The sequence below is a fragment of the Orbicella faveolata genome, unplaced genomic scaffold, assembly GCF_042242905.1.
Source record: "Orbicella faveolata isolate gen_17 unplaced genomic scaffold, um_ofav_v1 contig_2, whole genome shotgun sequence".
Classification (NCBI taxonomy): Eukaryota; Metazoa; Cnidaria; class Anthozoa; order Scleractinia; family Merulinidae; genus Orbicella; species Orbicella faveolata.
The window spans coordinates 31,396,695-31,423,192 of record NW_028301547.1 but is presented as its reverse complement, the minus strand read 5'-3'; the positions used below and the strand labels follow the sequence as shown (position 1 = coordinate 31,423,192).

Sequence of the window (26,498 nt, the reverse complement as noted above, 5' to 3'; positions counted from 1 at the left end):
CCCCCCCCCCCCCCGTGGCATTAAATTTGCCGGTACTCATTTATACACCTGAGAGGCACTGTGAGAGTTTAGTGTCTTGCCCAAGAACATCAGTAACACAATGTCCCCGACCAGGACTCGAACCCGGACGGCTCAATCCGGAGGCGCGTGCGCTAACCATGAGGCCGCCGCCCCTCCCGAGGGAACCAGTAGAGACATTAAAATAGTCATAAAGAAGACACGCAGAATGCAAAAGGCAACAAAACGTTTAGTTGTGAAGGAATAAAGGAAATCGTATTAAGGAACGTAAAGGGCAAGTGTACCCGATTCCATGAGAGGACCCACAGTGGGGAACTCACGAGTTAGCGAACCATTTGAGGCATGAAAATATCGCTGCTAAATATCACCAGACGCTCAGTCGATCCGAATTAATTTAATTTAATTTGGTTCCTTAATTTTTGTTCAATTTAATCCTTACTCTACCTTTAGAAGACCAGTACCTCCACGGATGTATGTATTGCTATATATTAAAAAAACATGGATTCCTCATTGACGGAGACACTAATAGCAAAAAAAGTTATACATGTTAGATTATTTTTACATATTTACAACGGGTGTGAAGGAGAAAGCAATGTTTTAGAAATGGAAGATAGTAATTTATATTTTCTTCTCAGCTCCCGAAGAGAACAAATAGAGATTCTGCTTTAATTTTATTAAAGCTGCACAAACTGTATATAATTCAATAGTGCTGCATTTTCCGATTAAAATTTACAGCACCCTTTCGTCGTCAAGGCGTTAAAAGATAATAATAATAATAACAATAATAATAATGATAATGATAAATAAAAGAAAGAAGTTGAATCAAGGAAGTATATAAATGTCTAAAGGCAATAAAGAGAAAACTCTTTTTGAAGAGCTTCAGTTAGAGATGAACAATTTTTTTCAACAAAGATCTTTTGAAACTGTTGGTGTCCAATTCACTAAAATGTTCTGGAGATACATCTTCGTTGCCAGTGCACTCACTAAAGGACAGCATTCATGTATTAATCCTATATCCATCGAAGGAATGAAACCTGTATGGCTGCCGGATGGCTGAAAATCCACGCAAGATTAGTGAGAGCAAAGGAATGGCACGCCAGCCAAAACTACAAAACTAAAATCTAAACGTTTTATCTCTAGCGGATATCAGGGCTGGTACAGAGTCTGTTGAATGACAGGTCATCGTAAACTGATCTGCAAAGCATCTTCAACCTCCACATACGGGGAGTTTTAGTCGCATACTCCAAACCGGTTGGATTATTTCTCTCGGCGCCTAAAGTAGATCGACCCAGGAATCGTGTCGAATGTTGATGGTGAGTTAGAAAATTATTGACAACTCCAGTTCTTTTGCAAGCGGGTAGTCACGTAACACAATGTGATAGTTAGCAACGCAACTCTTCTAGGGAAAACTAGGAATATGGATTACGTAGAATCTTTAGACGCTTGTGATAGAGTGCGAGCTTTGCTTCCTCGGATGCATATGGTTGTCTTCCGGGTCGTTGATTACAATTTTGACTGGAGGTTTATTAATTGAGTTCGCAGACGCTTCTTTAAGAGATCTTCGTAATGACGAGGAACGTGTGATGAAGGATGACTGTGGGTCTACGCCGTCACCGGTGCTGCCGAACAAGTGTATTCGACGATTGTAGAGCCTCTTTGGCGAAGGAAGGGGTCGTGGTCGTTTTCTTTGCACGAAATCAGTCAACCAGAATGTCCTGACGTTTCCCTTTCCCTTTAAAAGGAACGAAAACAAAAGTTAAAAAAAACTTACAAAGGAGAACCTAATTAACTGGCTGCAAACAGCTCCCTTTTCAGCTGGAGGTCACGTACATTCAGTACACTAACGACACTTCACGCCGGTTTAAGAGAACCAGAATTTGTTGCTTGTGTGTTGTTGTTGCTGTTGTTGTTGTTGTCGTTGTTGCTTTTGTTGTTATTGCTGGTTATCGTCCTTGCTCCGAGGATTATAAATGATCTCCCTTGTCTATTAACCTCCCTAGCTCCTCTTATGGTATTTCAACAGAAATGCCCCCAAAACCTTATTGAGCTTTGAACATAATGAGACATTACTTGTTTTACGTGATGGAATGCTAAGAAAAAAAAATGGTTATATGTCTTACCTTCAAAAACACTTCTCCCCTCTCTACAATTGTGAATCCTCCAAGTTTTTCCAGGATCCTCTTTGTGGCGTCACTGATATGGATCTTTCGGGCTGAACAGATGAAGGAAAAATAATAATTCTAATTTTTAATCTATCCCGAATAGACCATTCCCGCATTCCAACAAACAATAGCGCCAAGTCGAGGTCAGGGTGGACAAAAATACAGCAAATGTATGAAAATGTCCACCCTAACCTCGCTCTGGTACTATTGTTCTTACACACTGAAGTGGAATGCGAGAAAGGTCTATTGTTGCTATAACTTTCTGCCAAGGATACCCATGCCACAAAGATATGGCACACAGGAGTTAAGTTCCTCGAGCTAGTAACAACCAACCGAAAGTAAAGTTCTTAGAATCGAAAATCCCGAGGGTATACATTACGTAGCTAATTTCCGCAAGTACAGAACGTACATTGTAGTGACCTCAAACCGGCGTAACTTGACTTGTTGTAAAGAACAATAAGAATACAATCCAAAAAATGCAAGCTGTGCCAAAATTACCTGATGTTTGCATTAGATGACTATTTAGGAAAAATGCCGAAATATGTTGCCATTTTCTGAAATTCAACAATTTCTCCCAAGATGAGAGGGAGTGCGGGCTCCTTTCCCGAATAGCGGCTGGTAATCGAGCCCAGTCAATGGCCGGACCATTCGAAACAGTGATAAGTAAAGAATGTATGCATGTACTTGTCATTCGTTAAAGGCGTGTTATTTTAGTAAATAAAACAAAACACACACACACAAATAAGACATGTCTGCCAAGTCCGAACGTAAAGTGGATTCGTTTCTTTCTTAACCTTACTGTTGTTGTTACAATACGAATGCGAGCTCTTACCTTCCCCGTTGGATTCCATTCTCGAAGCTGTGTTGACCGTGTCACCAAACAGGCAGTAGCGAGGCATGGTGTTACCAACTACACCAGCAACGACAGGTCCTGAAGGCATGAGAAATTACAATTTTAGAGAACTCTATGAGGAGGGTTTAGCTAGAACATAATTAATAGAGGGGAATGGTTATGAAACCCGGCAAACATCAAAGGAGCAAACAAAGATTTCAAGATTTATGTTGCAAGGTCCACGACAGTGCACAATCTTTTGCCTTGAGCTCATACACTATGCATGAATTACGTGTCCAAAACGGTTCTATTGGTTACTTCCTCAGTACGGAGTAAACAACTATTGTGTTTTGTGCACGGTCAAGGCCAAAAATGCGAACAAAAACATACAACAAAGAACTTTGTCAGGTTTCGTAACCAATCCCGCCTCTATTAACTATGGCTAGAAAAAGTAAAACTGCTTACAACTATTATTCGCAATCTCGTAACTACTTCCAGTCTTAACCGTGTCGTTATTTCTTTCCTTCTTTAGTGTCTACCTGGCGGGTGAAATATTGTTACGTTGATTTTAAGGTAAAGTTGAAACCTTCGGCCTATTCTATATCGTTTCATTGGCCTCTTTATGGAAAGCCTATTGTGGAACCTGGCCGGTCATCCACACATAACAAAGAGGATCTTAATGGGGTTAACCGTTAACCGTAAAGCGGGCTACAAATTGAGTCGTTAGGCGTAAAAATTGGAAAACATTTAACAGTTAGCCGCAAAAAATGTTAACCATTGAAATAATTCTAGTTTCTGCATTTTTTGTGTCTTGTGGTGCGGCTTGGCATTGATAGTTTACACATTTTTTCTAATGATTGAAAAGGATACTTAACAGGACTCAACAAAGAGCTTTAATTTCCACTTAAAAATTGTTTTTCAGCTAACTCACCACTGTGAATGCCTATACGAAGGTCAAGTTTGTAGTCTGGCTTGTGACGAACAACAAAATCTGTGTTGACAGCGTCCAATAAATGCAATGCCATCCGGGATATTTCTCCCGCGTGGTTGTGACCATTTTTTATTGGCAGACCGGAAACCACCATGTAAGCGTCACCAATTGTCTCCACCTGAGGTATTAAAGCGGCAATCTCAGTTTTGTTATTTTACTTTGTCTTGCAATTGTTGAGTTCAAATACTGTCTATGTTTACCTCCTAAGGAGAGCATGAGAAGATTGCCCAAATACCCTTTATTCTATAGACAAGAGTGTTTCACTGGAAAATACACCTCTCGACACTACATCCAGGACCTGAGTGGTGTATTTTCCATGTCTTCACTAGTGATTGTATTGATGACGTCATTTCCCGCTTTTTCACGGTTGTTTGAGCAAACAGTTAGTTTTTCTCTATGACAAAAAGAAAATTACACGGTGTCTTGAATATATGAATTTTATTTCCTCGATCGTGTTTAAAAAAAACATTTTACTCGCTGCGCTTGTTCATAAGTATAGTTTTTACCTCTGAAAATAAAATTCAAATCTTCGCGAAGCCGTGTAATATCCTCTTTATATTAATGGTAGATTCAACCGTAAAAAAATAATAATAACCACAGACATCAGTTTTCAATTCAAATTTTTTATCTTTCTCTTGACTTTTCCCGGATAAAATAAAATTTCCCTAACCAAATAATTTCAACTCTGCGTTAGTTTTCACTAGTGACAACCCGACAACCATCTTTTCATAATACTTTCATACTCAACCCGTTTATTCAGGAATTCACTCCAGAATCAAAACCGTTTTCTGCACCTGAATAAAACACTGGTAATCGTGTCAAAATACAATGAGAGGAACGTTTCATTACAGAAATATATTCTCTCTTTTAATCCCTCTAAATACAGCAGGTCCCGGTAACAACTGTCCGCCTTGTAGTTAAGTGGAGAAAAGGAAAGATTATGCCCGAAGAGACTTTCGATTGAAACTTTTTTTCCGTACTAGCCCCTCTATTTGGTCAAGTAAGTCTCACCTTATACACGAAATATTCGCTGATGATGTCATCACATAGTGTGTAAAGATCATTAAGAAGCGTCACAACCTGAGAAAAGAAGACATCTTTTTCAGACTGTTACGGTCAGAACGTTGAGATTGGGATTGAAAGGTCCTGGTTCGAACATGGCTGGCTTCCATGCCTTGTGTTTTTGGCAATCCAGAGCTCTAGCTTGAGGTCAAGTTGGTTGGGTATTTATGGGTGTTAACGGACCAAGGGGCAGTTGAGATCCATAAATACGCAAAAAAGAGAGGCCAATATTTAGCTATCTTGACCGAACAGGCTTGGTCAAGCTTAATTAGTTACATGACAAAGAGAGCACCGTATTCTTGCAGGGCACAGCAGGTAATCCCAAGAGGGCAAGATAGCGTCATCTTGGCCGCTAGGAAGCCAGTCGCTGAGAGGGTTTTGGTTAATCACGACCATTCGCGAAACAAGTCATATAATATTAACGGGCACTAATAATAATAATAATAATAATAGTAATAACTTTATTTAAGTGTCGAATGTATTTAGCACTATTGTGCTAATTGGGGACACTGTAAATAAGTAACCAAATATTGCAAATAGAAAATAAACTATTAAGAATCCCAACTGGTGGGAGGCTGACCAGTTGGCTATTTACACAACGCAGTCGAGGAGTTGAACTCGGGACTACCGAGAACAAATCCAGATAGCAGTAGGGTGAACGATTTGAACGAGGGATCACCAGATTTCAAATCCAGCGCCCTAAACCACTCGGCCACGCTGCCTCCCTTCCAGGTGTAACTGTGACGAACAAAGCCTAGCATCTCACTGGAGGAATAGCAATATTCTTAGGAGCTTGATGCCTTGTTACTTTGCCCCATCCAGGAGACGTTTCTTGTCTCAAGGTCCAACAGTAACTCAAGTGTTATGTAAGTACTTTTTACATCATGAAGATACTATACCTGCATCGGCGAGCTCTCAGAAGATAGTTCTGTAAATCCAACGATATCGCTAAAATAGATTGAAACGTCATCAAAGTTCTCTGCTTCGACTTGTTTTCCTTTTTTCAGTTGTTCTGCAACTGTTCTATAGTACAGCAAAAAATATTGTGGAAGTATAAGTATTATTGATGGACCTTTCTCGCCTTACGAAAACAAAAAATTAAACAAACAAGGAATACACGTAGAAAACCCGCTGCATGCAAAACATTGATGGGATAAAGAGCCAAGAGTGCCAAATTGTCGAACAAGCAGCTCAAATTTCCAGAATTTGTCCGGCTGTAAATCAAAACGGAAACGACCCCTGGATAAAGCCATTCTGTCAGGACATCGTTTGGTCTATCTAGCTCGTCCTCAGTTGCCCTGGCGTCGAAAAACCATTATTGATATTTTTACATGACAGTGACTCCATTCTGCCACCAAAACGAAGTTTCACGAGCACAACGAACGACACGTTTATTTTACAAATGCAAAGACGAAATCATAGAATAGGTACCTAGGCAATATTTTATAAAGAAGATCCTCGGTTTCTCTCTTTGCCTCTCTCAGTTGACCCGTCTTTTCAGTAACAATATCCTCAAGATTGTTCGCGTAATTCTCCATCATATACATCATACTATCGAAGATGTTCGTTTTCCTGTTGTAAGAAAGAAGAAACGTAAACTTCAATTCAATTCAATTCAATTTAAACTCTCACAAACAGTAATTTCACAGAGGTGTCAGAAAAAAAAAGAGAATTCATATAGATATTTACAGATTACATATAGAAGACGATAAATAGCAGTAATGAAATAATTTACAATTGTGATTAAAAAATAGTGTTCAAGAGAGAAAGAAAAGGAGATAAAGGAAGACAAATAGTTTTAATACAAAGTTGATTGTGTGGAGTTTCGGACACCTAAATAGTTTATGGAACTAATCGAGTAGGTGCCCCAAAGTTAAATAGATAATTTAGGCTAAAAGCATTTCTTCAAGATCTAACTACAAAGAAACTGATTACATTTCAGCTTAAGAACTAGTAATATTATCATAACTGTCAATAATTTTTTTATATAGTTTTACGAAGTACTGTGGAAAACGGAGACTTTTTCTGTAAAGAGTCAGGGTAATCAAAAATTTGCAGACTGGGATTAGAGATACATTGCATGCGTGCGACGAATTTGTAAGGACAGCCTGACTTCCCAAAAATTTTCAAGGCAGAAACAACCTGAAAATAACTAGCATTCAAATATTCAAGTCATACAAATTAAAAAGAAACCCTGGTTAATTATTGCGATAACTGAGATTGCTGATGACGTCTATACCATTAGATATGTATCTTTTGTCCATTTCGCTAACAGATAAAAAAGCCTAAGCCGTGTATTAAACTGTGATAAAACACGACGGGCATTTGAGAACACGAGGGAAATGTAGAAAACACGAGCCGCAGGCGAGCGTTTTCTACATTTCTCGAGTGTTCTCAAATGCCCGGAGTGTTTTATCATAGTGTAATACACGGTTTAGCTTCTTCATTTGCTTTATGATATAGAGGTAATGTGCCTAAAAACAATAAAACACGCTTTTTCTATGTTTTATACTCTGTTAAAAAAAAGGTTTTTGACCAATTAGAGCACGCGCAGGGTCCTATCTATATCATAATATTTGTTGAAGCGTTTACTTGCATATATCTCTGGATTTATATATGAAAACAGTGTTAAAGAATTCGCGCTCTGCTCAATCGTTTTTTCTTCTTTCCAAAGTAGACGAAATAAAAATTAAAAGGAATGTCAGTTTTTTTCCTCCACTCCTTTATCTTCCTTTTCTTTCTCTTCTCTCTATTTATTTAATTTCTTTTTCGTCGCTTGGAGGCCTTTAGGGGTCGTGAAATCAAAGTGCACATGAGTGATTTGGTGCAAAGTATTGACACGGTTTTTATAAATCCAGTCCTTTATAGCAACAAGAAATCACAGTCTCCTTGTTATGAGTGTTCAATATAACTACCCCTCCATTCCGATCTTCCCTCTGCTTACAATATTCTTTACTTACATTCCTTTAGTCACGAGAATCCTGTTTATTCTTCTTTTGATCTCAGGAAAGTCTGGTCTGCTATCCGGGTCTTCCTCCCAACAGGTTTTCATCAGATCTCTAAGCTCATCCAACTCCTCAATGATATTCGACACGGTGGGGCGGAAAATAGGAACCTCGGCGTCCTTGACTTTGCGTATGATTTCTTGAAAAGAACGAAACAAACAATTGTTACCAGCCTGGAAATTGTCAATATTACCTCGGGTACTAATTGATGTACATGTATATGATTCAGTTCATCGGTAATCTTAGCTTATTGCATCCACTCTTTGAAACTTAAACCTCTTATAAGCCTTACAACATTACATGTGTACTACGCCGAGAAAGAAAAGCAAATTACCTTAGCATTAGTATCGGTACTTTTTTTTGTGCTGGACTCGTAAAATTTACATACATATATATATAGCTAGTGCACGTTAGTGGGAAAGAAACTACTTGCCCAGTGGCTCGTGATCACCTAAACTAACAAGGCGAATTGTCAGCAGAGGTAAGCCATACGGTTTAACCATAGTTGACAGAGGGAAAGAAACCTGGCAAAGTTCTTTGTTGTAAGTTTTTGTTGGCTATTTTGGGGGTTGCACAAAACCTGGCAAAATACAAAAGGTGGTTATGTGTGCTTATACAACTACATGTAAACAATAGAAGCATTGCAATTATATAGCCGGTTTGCTTCTTTGATGTCAGTTACCGGGTTTCTTAACCAGTTTTCTCTATTAACTATGATTTAGCATCCCATACTTGGGGATAAGCAACACTCGTGTTCGCTTTATGATACAAAACATACAGTCAAGTATCGCTTACATACATGTGGGCCATCGGGCTATTTCACATATTGAACGACCACGCACATTTCTCCATGGTAACACCGAAAATTCACCGGTCAATTAGAAGATGCGCGCGCGTGACAGTTCCTAAGATCACTTTTTTTTGTGATTAAAAGCAACGCGTTCCTCCGAAAATTTCTCCATATCTAATGTACCCTGAGTAGCAGGCGTAAAAGGGAAAGGCGGGAAGAGAAATCGGAAATGGAAGGAGGTGGGAGTGTGAAAGAAGAGAGACGCCTGCTATTAGAACCCGCTTTTGTTTATTTCGCATTCTTAGCCTCTCCTACCCCTCCCAGTTAACGCCTACATCGCAGGTTATATCAAATGTTCTAATTCACTTTTAAAAAGTCGACGGTTGTTGAAAAAGTCCCCACAATTTCTCAAGTTCTGTTGCCTAACGTTCCACGTTACAGGTCACGTCATTTTCATGGTCTGCACTCTCATTGACAACAGCTCTCGACCAATGAGCGAGCTAAAATTCTCTGAGTTATCGAAAAATATTAGTTGACATACCTCTGGTGGTCAAGTTCGAGTTATTGCTGTAAGGTCCTTTCCTGGTGTGAAATTCTTGTAGGATAATAGCAAAGCTGTACACATCACACTTCTGGAGATTTACCATTTTCAGGTAACATTCTGATCTCTTCTGGCTCCCGCTGCTGGAGGGACGTTGTTGTCGCTCGCGGAGAAGTTCCGGCGCCATCCACAGCAAGTCTGCCGGAGTAAAGCATACAATATTTCATGAAAGCGATGATCGCTGTAATTTGTTAAAGGTATAGTTTTGGTAGTCAATGATGCTGTCTGTTTGAAGAGCGATTTAAATACACTATTAATCAGGTAAAAACTGAATAATAAACTGGGCCGTTAGCCCGGTTAAATAGCCCAATCCAGTCGTTAAAAGGATGGACAACCGTATCCACCAAATATATCACTTTTAGATTGCCTTGTCTGCGCTACTGTTCTTTGGACCCAAATAACACTTTGATTTTCAGTTCATTCGCTTAATGTAATCACTAGTGACAGTTTGACGCAGTTAGGTTCGTTGTTGTTGGCCGTTGTCGTTTGTAGTTTCTTTGTAATGTTTCTGTTGTAGTTGATATCGTTATCGTTGTTGTTTTGCTTTCTCTCACCTTCGCTGCTGTTCTTTGGGCCCAGATTACACTTTAATTTCATACACGTGAGCCCATAATCAGCGATTTTTAGCGTCCATCGGCTGTCTATCAGGCAATTGGAAGATTTTAGGTTACCATGACATTTGATTTCTGTGCTGTGAAGATATGCCATACCCTGATGAACGAAAAGTTACAGAAAAATAAAGCAAGAGATAAAGCATTTCTTAACTGCATTCCGGTCAATTAAAAACACTTTAGAAATCATCTGCTCGGAGTTCTATTGATTTAACATCAAGTGGTGTGCACGAAGAGCAGGACAAATTCTTTACGCCTGTAGTGGGAGCAATCTTCAAATCAAATTCGTTCTCTGTAATAGGCGCGCGCCCAACAGGTAAAAGATTTATACATTTACTGCGCACGTTCGAGCAATCCTCTACCTTTCTGGCCTCAGTTGTTGGAAGGCTGGATAAAGCTATCTACCAGATAAATCTGGCTATCCAATGAATAAGTGTTAACAAAACAAACTACGCTATCCGCTGGATAGTGATTTATACGCTGGATAGCGTTATCCACCTTTCGAACAAGCCGGGCCAGCGGGGGGAAAAGGGAACTCAAAAGAGACCATCTCGTGTTCTCATATTAGAGAGGCTATTTTTTTAGGTGTTCATTACACCAACGCTATTGAATATCAGGCGAAAAGTTGGTTGCTCTGACAGGTTGTGCACGCTCATATACATCCACTTTTGAGACTACAAGGCGTCACTTACCTTTACAATGTCGGATACCAGAGAGGAGACGAAAGTTTTATCCAGGCTAACGTCTGAACAAGCCAGGAAATCCTGCAGTTTAAATCAAACAATATGTTAAGTGGAGTTACCAACGACTGAAAATCACTTCCAAGTACTAACTGAAGGAAAAACTGAATCACCGAACCGGAGTAATTCATCGTGAAAACAACACTAGTTCAGTTTCAAAACGCGAGGGAACAAAGAAAGACACACACAAAAAATAACAGAATCCGTCCGGTATTTCATGTAGTGTACGATATTAAACGCAAAAGAGAGTTTTGCCACTTTCAATTCCCCTCCCCAACACCCATAAGGATTTTTACTTTAAGACCATTGCTTCCACGCAAACTTCGCTAGAATTTATCGAGAGCATTCTTCATAATGTCAGAGACAATGTGTTTTTCTACGAACTCAATTACTTTATTTGAAAATGCCGTTAGCTCGGTTTATGGAATAACTGAGGACATTTCACAGCTGTCACAGCACTCCAATATGTCTTAAAGTTGAAGGTTCGAATATTGTAGAGCTGTTATCTATTTGACTGATATTTAACTACTTTCTTTTTTTTTTTCCTCTCATTTTATTGTTATTTTTGTCATGCGTTTTATACAGGAACCCCTGGCTGGGATACCGAGGGCAACCTCTCTCCACGCATAACATTAATACATTGATTGACTGATTGACTGACTGACTGACTGACTGACTGACTGACTGGCTGACTGATTGATTGATTGATTGATTGAGAGAAGCATAACTCTTGACCTAACGTTAAGTTAATAACATCATGATCACCTTCAGGGTTCTCGGGCAGAAGGCAGACACAATACAGATGTATGGAGGGTCTATGGTGGCTCCGAAAAACTGGACAAGATTTTCATGACGATAGTCGCGCATCTATAAAAAAAAGGAAACAAAATAATTATACCCTTTGGTTAAATTTTATTCGTTCGTTCAGTCACTCACTTCTTAGCCTCATAACCACGGTAAATTTATAGAGAGCTTTCTACAAGCTTGTGTTTTTACATTTAAGATACAGGCGACGTATCATTACTTGTTACCTGCTTCAGTTCCAATAAAATAGTTTTTGTTAAATCAATCGCCTTGCTTCCAACTTGCTTCACTGTCACTTTATTTTCCTAAAAACAGAAGTATATCACTTTCAGGGTTAAATATTTGCTTCTTATGCGCAAACTCATCAGTGTCCAGTCTGTAGAATTTCTGATTCTTATTTAACTTGTAGCTACATCGATCACGCGTTGACGTCTTCCCTGTTACTTAATGTTCGGTCGTTAGAAGTTCAAGTAACACCTTAAACAACGAAGCACCACATGAACACTTTACTTCACATAAATTTTAAAACCTTCCATTGACGCGCAAATCTTCCAACGGCACTTGAAACAACATGTCGGTGTAATGAAGAAATCCCATCAATGAGATAGCTTCGCAATAGATGTTTACTTGTAGTGGTTGTTGCTGTTTGTTGTTGTTGTTGTTGTTCAATAGAATCGTTAACTACCAACTAACTACCAACCCAAATGAATTCTGGAAATTGACTAAGCAAGTTTTGAGAAAACACAAAGTCAAAAACATTGGTCCAATCTGTGATCACAACCACAACGAGGAGATAATAACCCATGACTTACAGAAGGCTGAGTATTTTAACGATTTTTTTGTGAATGTCAGCGAAGACCTCACTAAGCAACTCGATCCTTTGGACTTCTCATCCTTAAACACCTTTATCACTAGAGTCACACCTACCAGAGACAACACCTACATGAGCTGGGATCTGCTAAAAAACAAACTGATAAAGGCTGCTAACCCCAAAAAGGCTACTGGTCCTGACCATGTATCCCCAAGGGACCTCTCCCTAATTGGTGACCCTGTTATCCATAGTCTATTACCAATTTTTATGAAGAGTGTCAGAGATGCATCTTTCCCCTCAAGCTGGAAATTATCACGTGTCAATCCCATATTTAAGAAAGGATCACCAACAGATGTAAACAATTACAGACCAATTTCCCTTCTCAGCATCCCAGGAAAAATCTTAGAAGATGTTGTCTGCGATACCCTGAACAACCATATGGATACACAAGGTTTGTTATGCCACAAACAATGGGGATTCCGGAAAAATTATTCAACTGAGAGCCTTTTACTTCATCTAACTGAAACATGGAGAAATGCACTCGACAAGGGCCTGAAAGTGGGGGTACTTTTCATTGATTTTCGAAAAGCTTTCGACACCGTAAACCATACTATCCTACTAGAAAAGCCAAAAGCCATCGGTGTGTCGGGTGACTTGCTCTCCTGGCTTGACGATTATATGTCTGCTCGTAAGCAGTTTGTCCAATTATCAGAATTTCAGTCCAAGCACAAAACAATTACGTATGGAGTTCCCCAAGGCTCAATATTAGGGCCCAAATTATTTTCAATCTTTGTAAATGATCTTCCTGAATCAATAACTAGTGGTGATGTATTCATATTTGCTGATGATACCACAATTTATACAATTGGCAAGGACATCGACAATATCATCTTGACACTGCAATGCATTTTAGACCAAGTATACACCTGGTGTCAGTCTAACAGATTAATAGCCCACGAGTCGAAGACTGAAGCCCTGATAATTTCAAGTCAGAACTTTATTGGTCCCTTGCCACGTCTGACATACGGCAATAGTACTATTGAGTACAAACAATCATCTAAATGTCTTGGGTTAACAATTGACAACAAGCTATCATGGCAAGAACACATTAAGAACGTTTGTAAGTCCTTCAGCAACAAAGTAGCAGTCTTAAAACGGATAAAGTTCCTACCAAAACCAGTCCTGGAAACTATTTATTATAAAACAATTATCCCCAGTGTTCTATACGGTATTGCAATATGGGGATCTTGTTCTTCAGCCCTGTTAGATGATATAGACCGAATACATTTGAGAGCAACAAGAATTATTAACAATCTACCGCATTACATCCACAGTGATCACATCACGGACGCTCCTCATTGGAACCCTATTCTCTCATTTTACATTAAGAGGCTTTTAATTATTACGCACAATATTTATTATGGAAATAGCATCGAACCCCTAAATAACTTACTAGTGAAACCCAAGACTACTTATAACTTAAGAAAATCCTTCAATGTTGAGGTCGATAGACCAAGAACAGAAATGGGAAGATCTTCCTTTAAACACCGTGCTGCGCTATCTTGGAATCTCCTGCCCGATGATATCAAGACCTGCTCTAACCTGGGTTCTTTCAAGAAAAAACTTAAGGCAAACAAGAACCTTCTAAAATCTATCAGTTTTACAAAAGCGTCCTGCTGTATTTCAAACAAATCCTTAGACTTCAGTTACTTTTAAAATTTTATTGTATATTCTTACTACTTATCTATTTTTAGCTATCACTATTTATTCAGCCATTGTCTTAATTATGTAGGATTATGTATTACGTAGGATTTTATTAATTTATAATTTTAGATAGTGCAGGTCCACATCAGGACTTAGCGTCTTGCCAATTTTGATCTCCATCCTGCTTTATCAAATAAATTATGTATGTATGTATGTATTTTGAGAACTGACTCACCTTGTAAAATCCAAAGTTTGTAAAAGTAAACTGAGTGCTCGTCTTGCGAGACAGTGATAGAGAATTATCATCCTGCAAAAGAATTGGAACTTTGTTTGTACAGGAACTGTGCGCGAATCGGTGTTCAAGAGTCGGCTAATGAAAAGGCAGGTAGGATAATAAAGTCAAAGAATTTGAGATTAATAAATTTGGTTACACTGTCGGGAGGTTTTCAACTGAGTGTCACAATTAATCCAGAATTGCTTTGGTTTTGTATCACTGCGCTCAGCGATTCCGTTATATCAAATACTCGTTGTAGCTGCTCCACCAATCAGATGCAAAGCCAGCTGACCCAATCACATCGTGCTCACTCGCGTTTTCCCGCCTTTCCTGTCGGTTACATGTCGGTTTATTAAAGAAGCGTTTCCTTACTTCCGTTCCGTCAGTCTCGTCTGAGACAGAATTAACACCAGAAGTTGTCTTCGCCCAATGTATGTCCTTGTAGTTAATTTTCCACAATAAACTGTCCATTTCCCTCTTTAACATGTATTGTCTGTAAGGTAAAGAGCAAATAACTCTTAACTGCGTCAAGAATTATCATTGGAACCTTCTTTGACATTTCAAAAGTAATCACTAGGAATCTTAGGAATCGTACCTGATAATGTTGACGAGCAGTATGATACAAATGAGGCCTGCGAAGGCAGAAACTCCCCCTATCACTGCCTCTGAAATACAACAAAAATAAATAAGTCACTTGCTTCAAGAATAAGTAAATTATTAATTTTTTTATCTTCTTTCGTTTTTCTTTTTCAAATTCAAAAGGAGAGAATTAATTAGGAATGTCCAAGGCAATAATGCTTGAAACTCCGATTTGGCTTATTAAACGGTGTTTGAAATCATTGTACGCCTCCCCGAGGCAATCAAGACAAATCAATGAAACTCAAATGAAACTCATGAGTATGACACTAAACCTGCCTTTGAGCCAAATGTGTTCGTGTTCTGTGCTTCGTCATACCCTTCCCAACACCGTACAAGCGGTACGGAGTATAGAATCCCCTCAGTCCTTGGGTTTTCGTTGAATTAAGACACCTCTAAAACATTAAACATTTATGACATAACCTGGAGCTATATAGAATAGTTATCTATTTGTCATGGCGTCGCTTAACGCCTGGATGTTCCTGGATGTTACTATTTTTCACAGCCTCAGAAAACAGGTTCAAATTATTAAGCAGCTAATACGGCAAAGTTACCTTAAAACAAGATATCATTGAAACGAAGAATTGCACAAGAAAGTTCAAAATTTAGACACCTGCGCCTCAAATAATACGAGTAGAATAAATATTACAATAGAAGCTCAGTGTAAAGTTCTTTATTGTAAATTCAACCTACCAATTTTAGAATTGTCATCAGGGGAAGTAGGAGTTACGTCTGGAGAAGGTGTCACACACCCCAGACCGTCAAACCCACACTCGGGACTGTCGGCAGGAATGCTTTTGTCATTTGGCCACCGAACCTTATTTATGTCAATATTAAGACGAAAGTCTTCTTGATTGAACGTGATATCTCCCACTTGAGAGGCATAGGGCGGGTTACTTTCGCAATCTGTGTAATAAAAGAATAAACTACAATTCACGACTCGATACAAAGCAGTGTTAGGGGTAATATCACAGCGATTTCCTTTTTTCCTTTGATCGAAACTTTGCTAAAATTCCCCGGAGCACGCCCATATAAAAAGGACGATTTTTACGGCTTAAAAGGAACGTCATCCTCCCGCACTGAACCTTCTAAGGGTGGACACCTTAATAGGAACCAAAATCGCTTTGTCAACCTCTAAAAGTTATGACGAGCACCCCCGTCCTTTTTAGATGGGAGTCCCTCCAGAACTTAAATTATGACCAAGAATCGTCGCCCAAAACAAGCCTGGCATGGCAATTTCCACAGTAGTAAGTTTTTAGCGATTTCTCCAAGACATAAGGGAAGAATTTGAAAAACTCTGCCCGCTTTTCTCAATTTGAGACCAGAATCTTCCACATGGTTAAATCTTGTTGTCGCGCGGCCCTCGCAGTCGGTTAGTAAGTGGTAAATTTCAGCGGCTGGCAATGCAAACCCATAGCGTAAGTAAATTCGACTAGCAGGCTTCCCTTAGTATTAGTAATTTATCAGGTTGCTGTGACAGTTTGCTAGTACTTCTTGATACACCTGGGTGGATAGAGGCACTGAGAGAGTAAAGAGTCCTATCTAAAAACACAACACAGTGAACCCAGTCAGAACTCGAATCCGGACGGCTCGTTCCCAAGGCCTGCACACTAATCATTAGCCCAGAGGGAAAAACCTATAATAGACACTTACAATTTGTACGTGAGCCATCGCTGTCCCAGCGAATATCAACGATACGAAGATCTGCAAGGTCGGCAGTTCCATTCAGATCGATAATCACTCGGGTTCCTAACTTGCCTGCGCAATGAAACACAACTCATCAGTGCTGTACTTGTCTCAGGGGTACTTATCCGTTAGACTAGGTTTTGCATTTGTTACATATGTCAGCTAATATCACTTTTTTGGTGTACTATAAAAAGCCACTAATAAACATTATTATTATTATTAAAAAAAATTAATTAAAAAAATTATTAATAGTAATTACTATTATCATTATTATTATAACAAAAACAAGAGCATTTTTGTATTAAGACATTGAAAATATACTTGTTCTGGGAATGTGTACTCAAAAAAATATACTTTCTCGTAAATTAAATTTCAAAGGTTCAATACTACTAAAATCATGATGATGATGATGATGATGATAATAATAATTATAATAATAATAATAATAATAATAATAATAATAATGATAATAATAACAACAACAGATCATAGACAAGTGACACAACTGGGCCGTTCAGTTGACGTGAATATCCTCAACAAGATCCTAGGCGTTTGTGTAACTTACTTTCGTAACTCGTGTTTAGCATTTTGTCAACAATGTTCCGTCCGGTTGGAAGTTCGTTTCTGCTTAAGGTTTTGTTCAGCGCATTGGCATACTGGAAAACGGCGTCATACAAATAAGCGGCGAAGTAAGGCAGCTGCCCCTGTGGAGAACAACAAACAAGCAAATGAACTACCAAATAATCAAGTGAAGTAAGTGATAGGCCAAGTTTGATTTGCAAGAAAATGAACCTGCAGTTGAAACACATTTTCATACGAATGGGTTTGCACAAAGACTCGTTTTGACATGGAGGCAGAAGAATGGCCTATTACGGAAGTAAGAGCGTAGGTAGGTAGGTAGGTAGATAAGTGGGTGGGTTTGTGGTTTTGTGGGTGGTTAGCGTTAGCCCTTTGTCAGAGCAAAGTAGAAGCTTGTGGGTAGTCCGCGCGGATCAAATAGTTTAAAAAGAAACGTTCATTGAACCTGTAAGGAGCCCAGGTACCGAGTTGAAAAATATTTTTACGACTTTCAGCGTTGCCTTGATGGAAAAAAACAATACAAAACACAGTAATGTTTCACGAGAGATGCCAGAGGAATTAAAATGTTTGGATACTTAGCAATGTAAAGCAATTTGTTCAGGGTGCAAGTCATACAGTAGCTTACAATGAAAGACGAAAGGTCTCGAATCTCGTTTGAGGTTAAACTTTTTTACAGGATTTCTTTTCACAGCTGCGTTTAAAGTTGTGAACATGACTGCAATGACCATTCATTTCTTTACTTACTCTACTGACTTTGTTCGATATAAAGTTTACGTCTGCATACGAGCTAAGTGGCCCATCAGGCCGGCGCTTATCTCCGGTTTCAGTAGCACGACGCGACTAGAAGTATTTCTACTCCCCCCTGGACGGGATTCGAGTTCATTACAGTGTTACCCCCAGCATTAATTTCGCTGGTACCCATTTATGCACCTGGGTGGAGAGAGGGACTGTGAGAGTAAAGTGTCTTGCCCAAGAACAAAACACAATTTCCCCGGCCAGGGCTCGAACCCGGACCGCTCGATCCGGAGACGAGCAAACTAACCAAGAGGCCACCGCCTTGTGAAAAAGCGCACTGACCTGTTTCAGAATTCATATAGAAGGGTCAACTTACCTCACTTGACTCGTTAGATAAGCCGGGAGAGAACCTGTCGAATTTTTGCTTGACTTCCTCCTCAAATGCTTCGTAAACCTCCTGCACCACTGTACTGTTAATCTCTACCAATATAACCGACTCCAAGGCTTGGTTATAATCACACCATCTCTCTCTGGGCAAATTCAATAGCACGAAAATCTGCCCAGGCCTCTTTATGTTGCGTATGTACTGTTCCTGATCAAGTTGCAGCATAACGAAAGCGTAATCACCGTCGGTCATACCCTTGTCAAATGCGTAGAGCAGCGTCTGTCGAGCCACGGCGTATTCGCTTAAGTAAAGCAAAACTAGAAGAGAAAAGGTTCGGCAAATCAGTAGAGCTCGACCTGAAGCTAATTACCATTCGAAATACATTTTACATCAAGGTCTGATCATACGAGTTCTAAGAGAGAAGTGCTGGACGCGAGTCTAATAATCATCAGCACAAGCCTTGAAATATACTCTACGCTCTACATGCATACATACAGATATACGGACAGACAGACATAATTTAACAACAAGACTGAAGCTTACTTCTAGATTTTTCCTTGAGCTCTGTAAACATATCTTGCATGTACATCTTTACATTCTTAACATGGCTTTGTTCACAGGTTCGGTTGTTGATCAAACGACTGTAGCATTTCTCATCAAGAAGTGTTTTCTCAAGCAGAACTTTGATATCGTTTTTCTTGAACTCGTCAACAACTCCATCCTTCATTCTAATGTAGCTGGTGCGATTTTCATACAAGATGGCCACTTGAGTCCAGTTAAACTTACGCAGCAACTTAATAAGCCCTCTGGACAGCTTGCGCACCTCTACTTGGATGTTGGTGCGCGAAAATGTTGCGTAAAGATCCTTCTTGAGCCCCAAAAACGGATCATTGCACATCTGTAAAGATAGAATTAAGAGTTAATTATCGACTTTAAAAAAACAAACAAACAAACAAACAAAAAACAAGTACACAAACAAAAACGTCTAAATTTTAAACGCAAGAACTTTCCAACTCGTCCATTCGAGAGAAAGCGCGCAAAAACAACAACTCAACTTTTGATTGCCATCCGTGGCTTAAAACGTCTGTTCTTATTATTCTCCCTGATATCAAAACGCAAGTTTAATAGGCCTAACTACGGTTTTCGATGCCATTTTGACGGGTAGGCAAAGCTGTCAGAAATTACACTGTTTGTATGGGAATCCGATGGAAACTAACTTTTTCAAACAATTGAATTTTACGCAATTTGTAAATCGCAACGTTGAAATATCAGGTAAAAGATTGCATTTACCAACTTTGAAAGATGTAGCTTGGCTAGAAGACGCTCAGTTAATTTTTCAAAATTTCCAACGCGGTTCGCGGGAAAAAATTATAGACAAATGCATGGGAAATTAAAAATTAACTGAGCTTACTGTTCTCCATCCCGGCTGCGTCCTTCAAATTTGGTAAATACAATCTGCTACCTAGTATGGTAGCGTTGCAATTCATAAGTTGTGCAAAAAAAAACACCCGGGTCTGAAATACTAAGCTGGTAACGAGTCGAAGTTCACCAATTTGAAGGCTGACATTTTGAGCGTTAACTCTATTGCGCAACAAAGCAGAAGATTGCAGGCCACAAGTGTGTTTAAATATATTAGACTGGGGAGTTAGGATGAAATGTCTCTATTGACATACGGCTCTTGTTAAATGGAGAGCTCTTTTCCTTATTTGAACTTATTGAAAGATAATGAGATTAAAAGGAACTCACGTATGAAATCATTGGGATGTCCAATGCGCTGGCCAGTCGGGCTTCCACCTGACATGTACATCCGGGTCCTATTATGGCGGACACTTGCCTCTCGTGTATCTGATAAGCCAATGCTCTCAGCGATTGGTCCTCGTCGCACGCTGTATCATTCCAAATGAAAGACACATTATGACCGGGCAGAAGATCAGAGCTGTTATTAATGTCGTCCACGGCCTGAACGATGGCAGGCGCGTAGAACCTTCCCTCCGAGTTGGTGGACGCCGTCGAGGAAGCGAATGGAGTAAGCAACCCCAAAGTAAATTCTTCTCCAGATGTTGGGGTTATTAATGTCAGAAATAACAGTAGCAGAGGTAGAAGTTGCGGAGCTTTCTTGACAACACGCATGTTTGCGTTTAATCATTTGCAACTGTTACGGACAAATTGTCGTGTCTTGTACTTCCTTAGTCAACGTCCAATCATACTTCTTCCCTATGAGAAGACAGAAATTTTATGCATGGACGAAAACATTGCAGTAGTTAGCTATCTTAAAGCATGTTGAAAGACCGAAAATTCCGAAAATTGCTGTAGAATCCTCCAAATAATAGACACAAGACCAGAATTCCGAATATCTTTCCCGATAACAAAGATATTCTGAGGTCTCAAGGGATTATAAAAAGAATTCGATTGGAAAAACAATCATTGAGACAAAAATGTCCAATCAAAACAAAACACAGAGAATACATTCGCTAAGATTTTTTGTTATCCGATCTGACGTTTCCTGTACTGAATTTTCAGTGGCTTCTGTCCACTTCATCAATGTTGCAATGTTAAGGTACAGAAAACAACAGATCGGATAACCAATGTCTATCACCGCTCGCAGCACTGGAAGCAGTATTTTTAGAAAGAAAACAGCAGGTTGGTAAGTTGTAATTCATGGAATATCCCTGAAACGCAAAAAGGCTCAAAAGCTACCCTTGAACTTCTGCACCCACGTACAGAAGTTCAAAATGTAAAATTAGAAAATGGTCAGTAAACCAAAGACTGCTTCACTTCTGGTCAAGAGCAATCGCTTGACAAACACGTGCCACTCTCTGCATTGTTCTAATATAAAATTTCAACCAGGTGCATTGGACGAAATTTCTCAGCGCATGTGCACCAGCAAAATGTGAATATGATTATATAGATATAAACTAAATGGCGAATTTCGTACTTTCACTAAAAACAATTGAAATTGGCATTGCTGTCACGAAGATGCCAAAACTTTGTTTCGCACTGTTATGGTTATTTTTCATCTAAAGAAGCCGAAGACAGAGGCAAATTGCCCAAGAGAACAGCAAAACTAAGTTCAATTAATATTAATGTATTATACCCATCTGAAACATTTCATTCGACCACATAAAGGATTTTACTAAAACATCAGTTGGGGTTTTAAGTTTGACATTTTCAAAAGTTTCATTCTTTTTCTGCTGACGTTGGCTAGCCGCTTCAGAAATCTGTTCAATGAATGAATGAATGAATGAAAACTTAATTTATTACAGAGCAAAAATATCAGTACAAAAATTGAAAACAGAAATACATCACATGTAAAATTTTCTATTTACGGGTTTACATATTAGCCTTGTGGGAGTCTGATGCAAAGAACCATTTATTAATGCTTCTCATGAAGATGTCTAGAGATTTTGTAGTGCGACGTACCTCGGGAAGATCGTTCCAAAGAGAAGCTCCGCTGTAACTGAAGCTACGCTTCGGGTAGTCTGTTCTTGGTTTTGCTCAATGCTTTTATCACGCGGAATTTAAAAAGCCATTTTTAGTTTGCGTTTTCCATTTCAGTAAAATTGGACGCAACTGAAGAATAGAAAACATTTTCCGTGTTTCTATCGAGTTATAGAAACACGATTTTTTTTACCAGAGTATTTTCTTTGGGCTATTTTCTAATTTAACACATCTTTCGCCACCACCACTCTTAATTTCAATAAAAGATGATATCTGTCACCTTACCAATTAAGAAATTATTCAAGCACTCTGAAATAAAACCTCCTGTGTACACAATTTTAATAAGTTGGTTCACGGCTCGTTCCTGTCTCGTTGCCGACCCAGGATATCACTGATATTTAATTTCTGCGCCTATATTTAACAATCTAACAATTAAATAAACCGCCATCAGTTCAGAGGTCTGTGTGGGACTTGCTGGAATCAGCATCAGTTCAGTTGTCAATTAAATTCCCGCAGTTTCTCTTCACTTAAAATTTTAGCCCATTTCTCAGCGACAAGTAAATTTTGTTGAACTTAGATCCACGATATCAGTCAAACGCGCTTCGTTTCAGTTTCAGTCTTGAACAATTCTCAGATGAATGAATTAAACCCCATCCAGGCACTTGTTACAACGACTGAGTCGATCTACAAACGTTTATCTCCACGGTTGTGCTGAGGGTTTCACGGAACTTCTCGTATTATTATTATTATTATTATTATTATTATTATGAACTCGGGACGGGGGGAGGTGGGGGCGATATGAAGGGTATGTTTCTTTGAGCCGTTTTAATGTGAAAAAGAGCACAGACTTTTACCGGCCATTTTGGTCTGAAGTAGGTTTTGGTTTTTACTCTGGTTAAACAATGGGTATTTTTTTTAGAGGGAACTACTTTTTTCGGCATCAACAGGTGCAAACTGGTGGCCCGTCTCAAATGTCGGTGCAAATGTAGACCACTTCTGTTTAGCTGCGGTTATATATTAGAGCCACGTATTAATTTTAGAGGTCTGAAATGGGGTATCGATTTTTGGCTCAGGTCTGAAATAGGGTTTGGAAAATCAAAGATTTTGGTCTGAAAAAGGGTAAGGGTTTCAAGCTTTGAGCTGTACACCCCTACCAAAAACTTTGGGGAATACTCTCCCCCCTTCCCCGGATTATGAAAAACAGCCATTTATTATGTTACCTTGGTTGAAAAATGTTTCTGACAAATCCCAGGGTCAAAAGCCTGGTACCAGTACAAAGTACATTTAGTAACCAAGAGTGCTCTCTTGAAAGAGTCAACTGAAACTTATCTCTCACCACAAACACCACTCACTATCAACAGACAAGATTATAAATTGGACCGCATCAGATCAGAGCCCTTTTCGGTCAGATACTGATGTAGAAAACATATAACATATTCATTTAACCTCGCACTTTCCCGAGAAAAGCTCATTGTTAATTCTGAGGCCGAGATCGTATCCATTTCGCTCAAAACTGCTTTGGCCCGATGTACCGTATTAGTATATTGTGTCAGCTTGAAACGTTACCAAAGAACGTCCGCTCTTTCGACTTCCTCTAGGCTGAAAGATGGTTCTACGAAATTATATTACTCGATTGTTTCACAACGGAACAGAAACTGGAAAGTACTTTCACCTTGTAGGTTTTAACATTGGTTTTACAAATGGCTTTACGATCTGACAGTTTTGTTGGCGGAGTGAACGCTCACACCGGAAAAAGTAAATCCAATTTGGTGTGATCACGAAAGCTTATTTCTAGAAATCTTATAGGGAAGGTCAAGTATAAACAATAAAGAAAAACGACCGAAAAAACAGTTCGCGGAAATTGCGGTTTCCTCGAGGCGTGTCAATTCAGTACGCACAACAAAACGGAAAATCTACATCATACAAAATTTTGTTGCTCGTGATATGATCACTGGTACCTTCGACAATGAAAAACTAGAACTCAAAAATCCGATGGTAAATTCATGTTTAAGTGACAATAAATGTGGTGAAGTTATTAGTTTTCTCCGTCAGCGAATTTGTTTATTTAATACCTGCACGATGACAACCCTGTGAAAAGTTTATTTTGCTTTTTAATACAAATAATTTGCTTTCGCGCAGGACACATCATTCTTCAAAAAGAAAAAGTTACCTGTAAAGCAAGCTTTCAGGTTTACAAATGACTAGATGGCAACAAAGAACCTACAATAGAGCCAGGTGATGCCTCGGTAGTTGTTCATCTAAGTGTGGTAACAGGATATTACTGCAAGTTAGTTGTTAAGGCCATTTTAACTAACGTCATTTGTGAGACTTAACCAACTCTCGCCATCTGCCGGCCTTCTCGATTTTTATAAGCTATAATGCGACCTGCAAAGAGTTCTCAAGCTGCCTCTTTATCAAAGGAGGAAAAACGTAGGCAATGAAAAAATTAAAACGTTCAATCGAAGCGAAACAACGTTCAAATTACAGAGGCGAAACGGAGTATGTCGTCACAGTTTGAATATACACCGCGCGCTGTTCTTCTTTTACTGTGGTGTGTTTATATTCGCCAGTACAATAGTAGTTTAAGCGAATCAAATAAAACGAATCACCCTACAAAACTGTTTGCTGATATGAATTTCCCCTGTGACAACAAGTCGAGAGAGAAAACACAACTCAAGAACTCAATCATAATAGCATTTCTCTCCGTCATGTTAGTACGGATGTCGAATGAATATTGATCGATCGTCGGAGAGATATCTGAGTTATTCAACCACATTAGTACCCCAGATAACCGTACAGTTTCACACTAAACAGTTAAGTTCAAACATACCTTCATCGAGACGAAATCCGTGTCTGGGAAGTGAACAATTTCTTCGACAGTATCGTACAGAACGTCAGCGCGTCCGGTCAGTGTTTGTTGTACCCATACAAACGAGGCAGAATAATCGTGACTACCCAACGTGAGGTATAGAATGATATGTTAATTTTAGAATAGCATGTGTTAAGTGATCCGCAGAGTTTACGCCTTAATCACGCAATGCGTAGGCAACTACTCAGTCGAACGTTGCACACTCGAGCACATCCTAGCCGGACTGAGAAAAACAATATGTAAACTAAAACAATGACCTTGGTTAAACCACTGTGTGTCGTCCACGACAAACGAAACAATTACTTACCTGCTGAATTGTTCTCTGACATCACTGAATAAAAGAAAAACAACAGAGCAGCAATGGGAAACTTATTGTTCTTGAGGCGGCATAACAAAAGAAGCACGTGGAGTCTTTTGTTTTTGGGTTATGACTAACATGCAATGACGCTTTTAAAGGCAATTTGAAATTCAAGGTTAGGATTACGGAAATAGAATTGAGCATTTTCCGTTTCGGCTAACTTTAATGGTCTCATTCAGACTATACGTCATGTAAAATGGGTGAGTATTAGCACTCCGCTTGCATCCACTACCGATTTGTTTTGCAAGTGGTCATCTGTATTTACACAGAGACCAAGAACTGAAAATTTCCCCTGAGGAGCAACAGCAAAACTGCTCTTAATTTGGACGTCCAGGGCGCCATTTAAAAACAAACAAACAAACAAATTAAACAAAAAAAAAACAAGATCCCCTCGGTGTTGCAGGGCATTTCATTTCGGCTACTGGCTGTTATTTCATTCGAATGTGACATTTTCTGTCAACCGAAATAAGTGTCTCCGGCGTGTAATTTATTAAAAAGGGGTCGCACAGCAAAACAACTCAAAAATAGCAGACTTTTAAGCCCAAAGTACTTATCCTCATCTTTAGATAATAGGAAAAGTAAAGAGAGAAACATTTTCGTGTGATGGGGCAAATTTACCAGGGCGTTTTCTCTCTACAGTCAGTCAAGTCCTCGGTTGCAATAAAGATAATTATTTAGAACCAAGAAATAGTTGCAGGGAATCAAAAAATCATTTTTCGGTCGAGTAAACATCCAGTTGGCCACCTGGTAGTCTGTAAGGAGTCCAGGCCCCTTCAGATGTATCACAGAGCGCGGGCAAACAAGCGGAAAAAGTATTTCGCTTTTGTTACTAAGCTTCTCTACGTGACCTGCGAGAGAGCTTGCTAGCAGTGTTTACTCTACACAGCGGTATCAGAAGGAGGACACTGTGGCTAGAATCCCCTAATTACGAATCCTTAGGACCAAGAACATGAACATAATGCGTCTAAGACGCATTACGTCTATTGCGTCTAAGGCGCATTACGCATCTCCCTGGTCAACTGGGGCCATTCGTATATTTGTTATCATGGCGTTGTTATAGCATAAGTGCAATTTTAACATATGCAATTTTGCAAATTTCACTCATGACTTAAGATGGTCTTTGGACGAACGAATGTCGCGGTCCTTTTGTCTCTAAAATTGTACGCGATTTGTTAAATCTTGAACGAACTATTTTGTGGTTCAAACTTTCTTACGTGAAATTCTGCATTTCAGCTGGTATGCTTCCGTTAAATGCCATTAATGCCATACACATGATTTAAAAGTTAATTCTCATTTCAAGAGAAAAAGTTCACAGGAAAAGCCCGATTGCAGCCTCTATCGGGAAAGAGGTCCAGAATCGACGGACAGTGACCCAAATCGAGCCAAGCAGATCAAATATTGCTGAAT

At 39.2% G+C, this 26,498-nt stretch overlaps 1 protein-coding gene across 1 annotated transcript; it reads right to left on the bottom strand.

Annotated features, from left to right (window-relative positions):
* Window positions 1-396: 396 nt before the first annotated feature.
* LOC110051582 (atrial natriuretic peptide receptor 1-like) lies at window positions 397-24,954 on the bottom strand. The gene is made up of 23 exons (XM_020757627.2): window positions 24,695-24,954; window positions 20,173-20,640; window positions 18,970-19,324; window positions 18,418-18,743; window positions 17,293-17,431; window positions 16,695-16,799; window positions 15,735-15,947; window positions 15,001-15,070; window positions 14,778-14,898; window positions 14,367-14,438; window positions 11,844-11,921; window positions 11,578-11,679; window positions 10,765-10,836; window positions 10,016-10,172; window positions 9,402-9,599; window positions 8,026-8,209; window positions 6,497-6,637; window positions 5,965-6,088; window positions 5,015-5,083; window positions 3,944-4,121; window positions 3,013-3,111; window positions 2,139-2,230; window positions 397-1,750 (listed from the first exon to the last, which is right to left on the bottom strand). Exons 2-23 carry the CDS (start codon window positions 20,554-20,556, stop codon window positions 1,454-1,456), a joined length of 3,576 nt encoding a protein of 1,191 aa, XP_020613286.2. The 5' UTR covers window positions 20,557-20,640; window positions 24,695-24,954; the 3' UTR covers window positions 397-1,453.
* Between the last annotated feature and the right edge of the window lie 1,544 nt (window positions 24,955-26,498).

Bases quoted from the DNA above. Each gene is read 5' to 3' on its own strand.
- LOC110051582 (XM_020757627.2), bottom strand. From the start codon at position 20,556: ATGCGTGTTGTCAAGAAAGCTCCGCAACTTCTACCTCTGCTACTGTTA. The intron at 18,744-18,969 runs GTAAGCTTCAGT...TTTCTCTTCTAG, and splicing joins GCTCAAGGAAAAATCTAGAA to TTTTGCTTTACTTAAGCGAA. The intron at 1,751-2,138 runs GTAAGACATATA...TTCCTTTTAAAG, and splicing joins GGGGAGAAGTGTTTTTGAAG to GGAAAGGGAAACGTCAGGAC.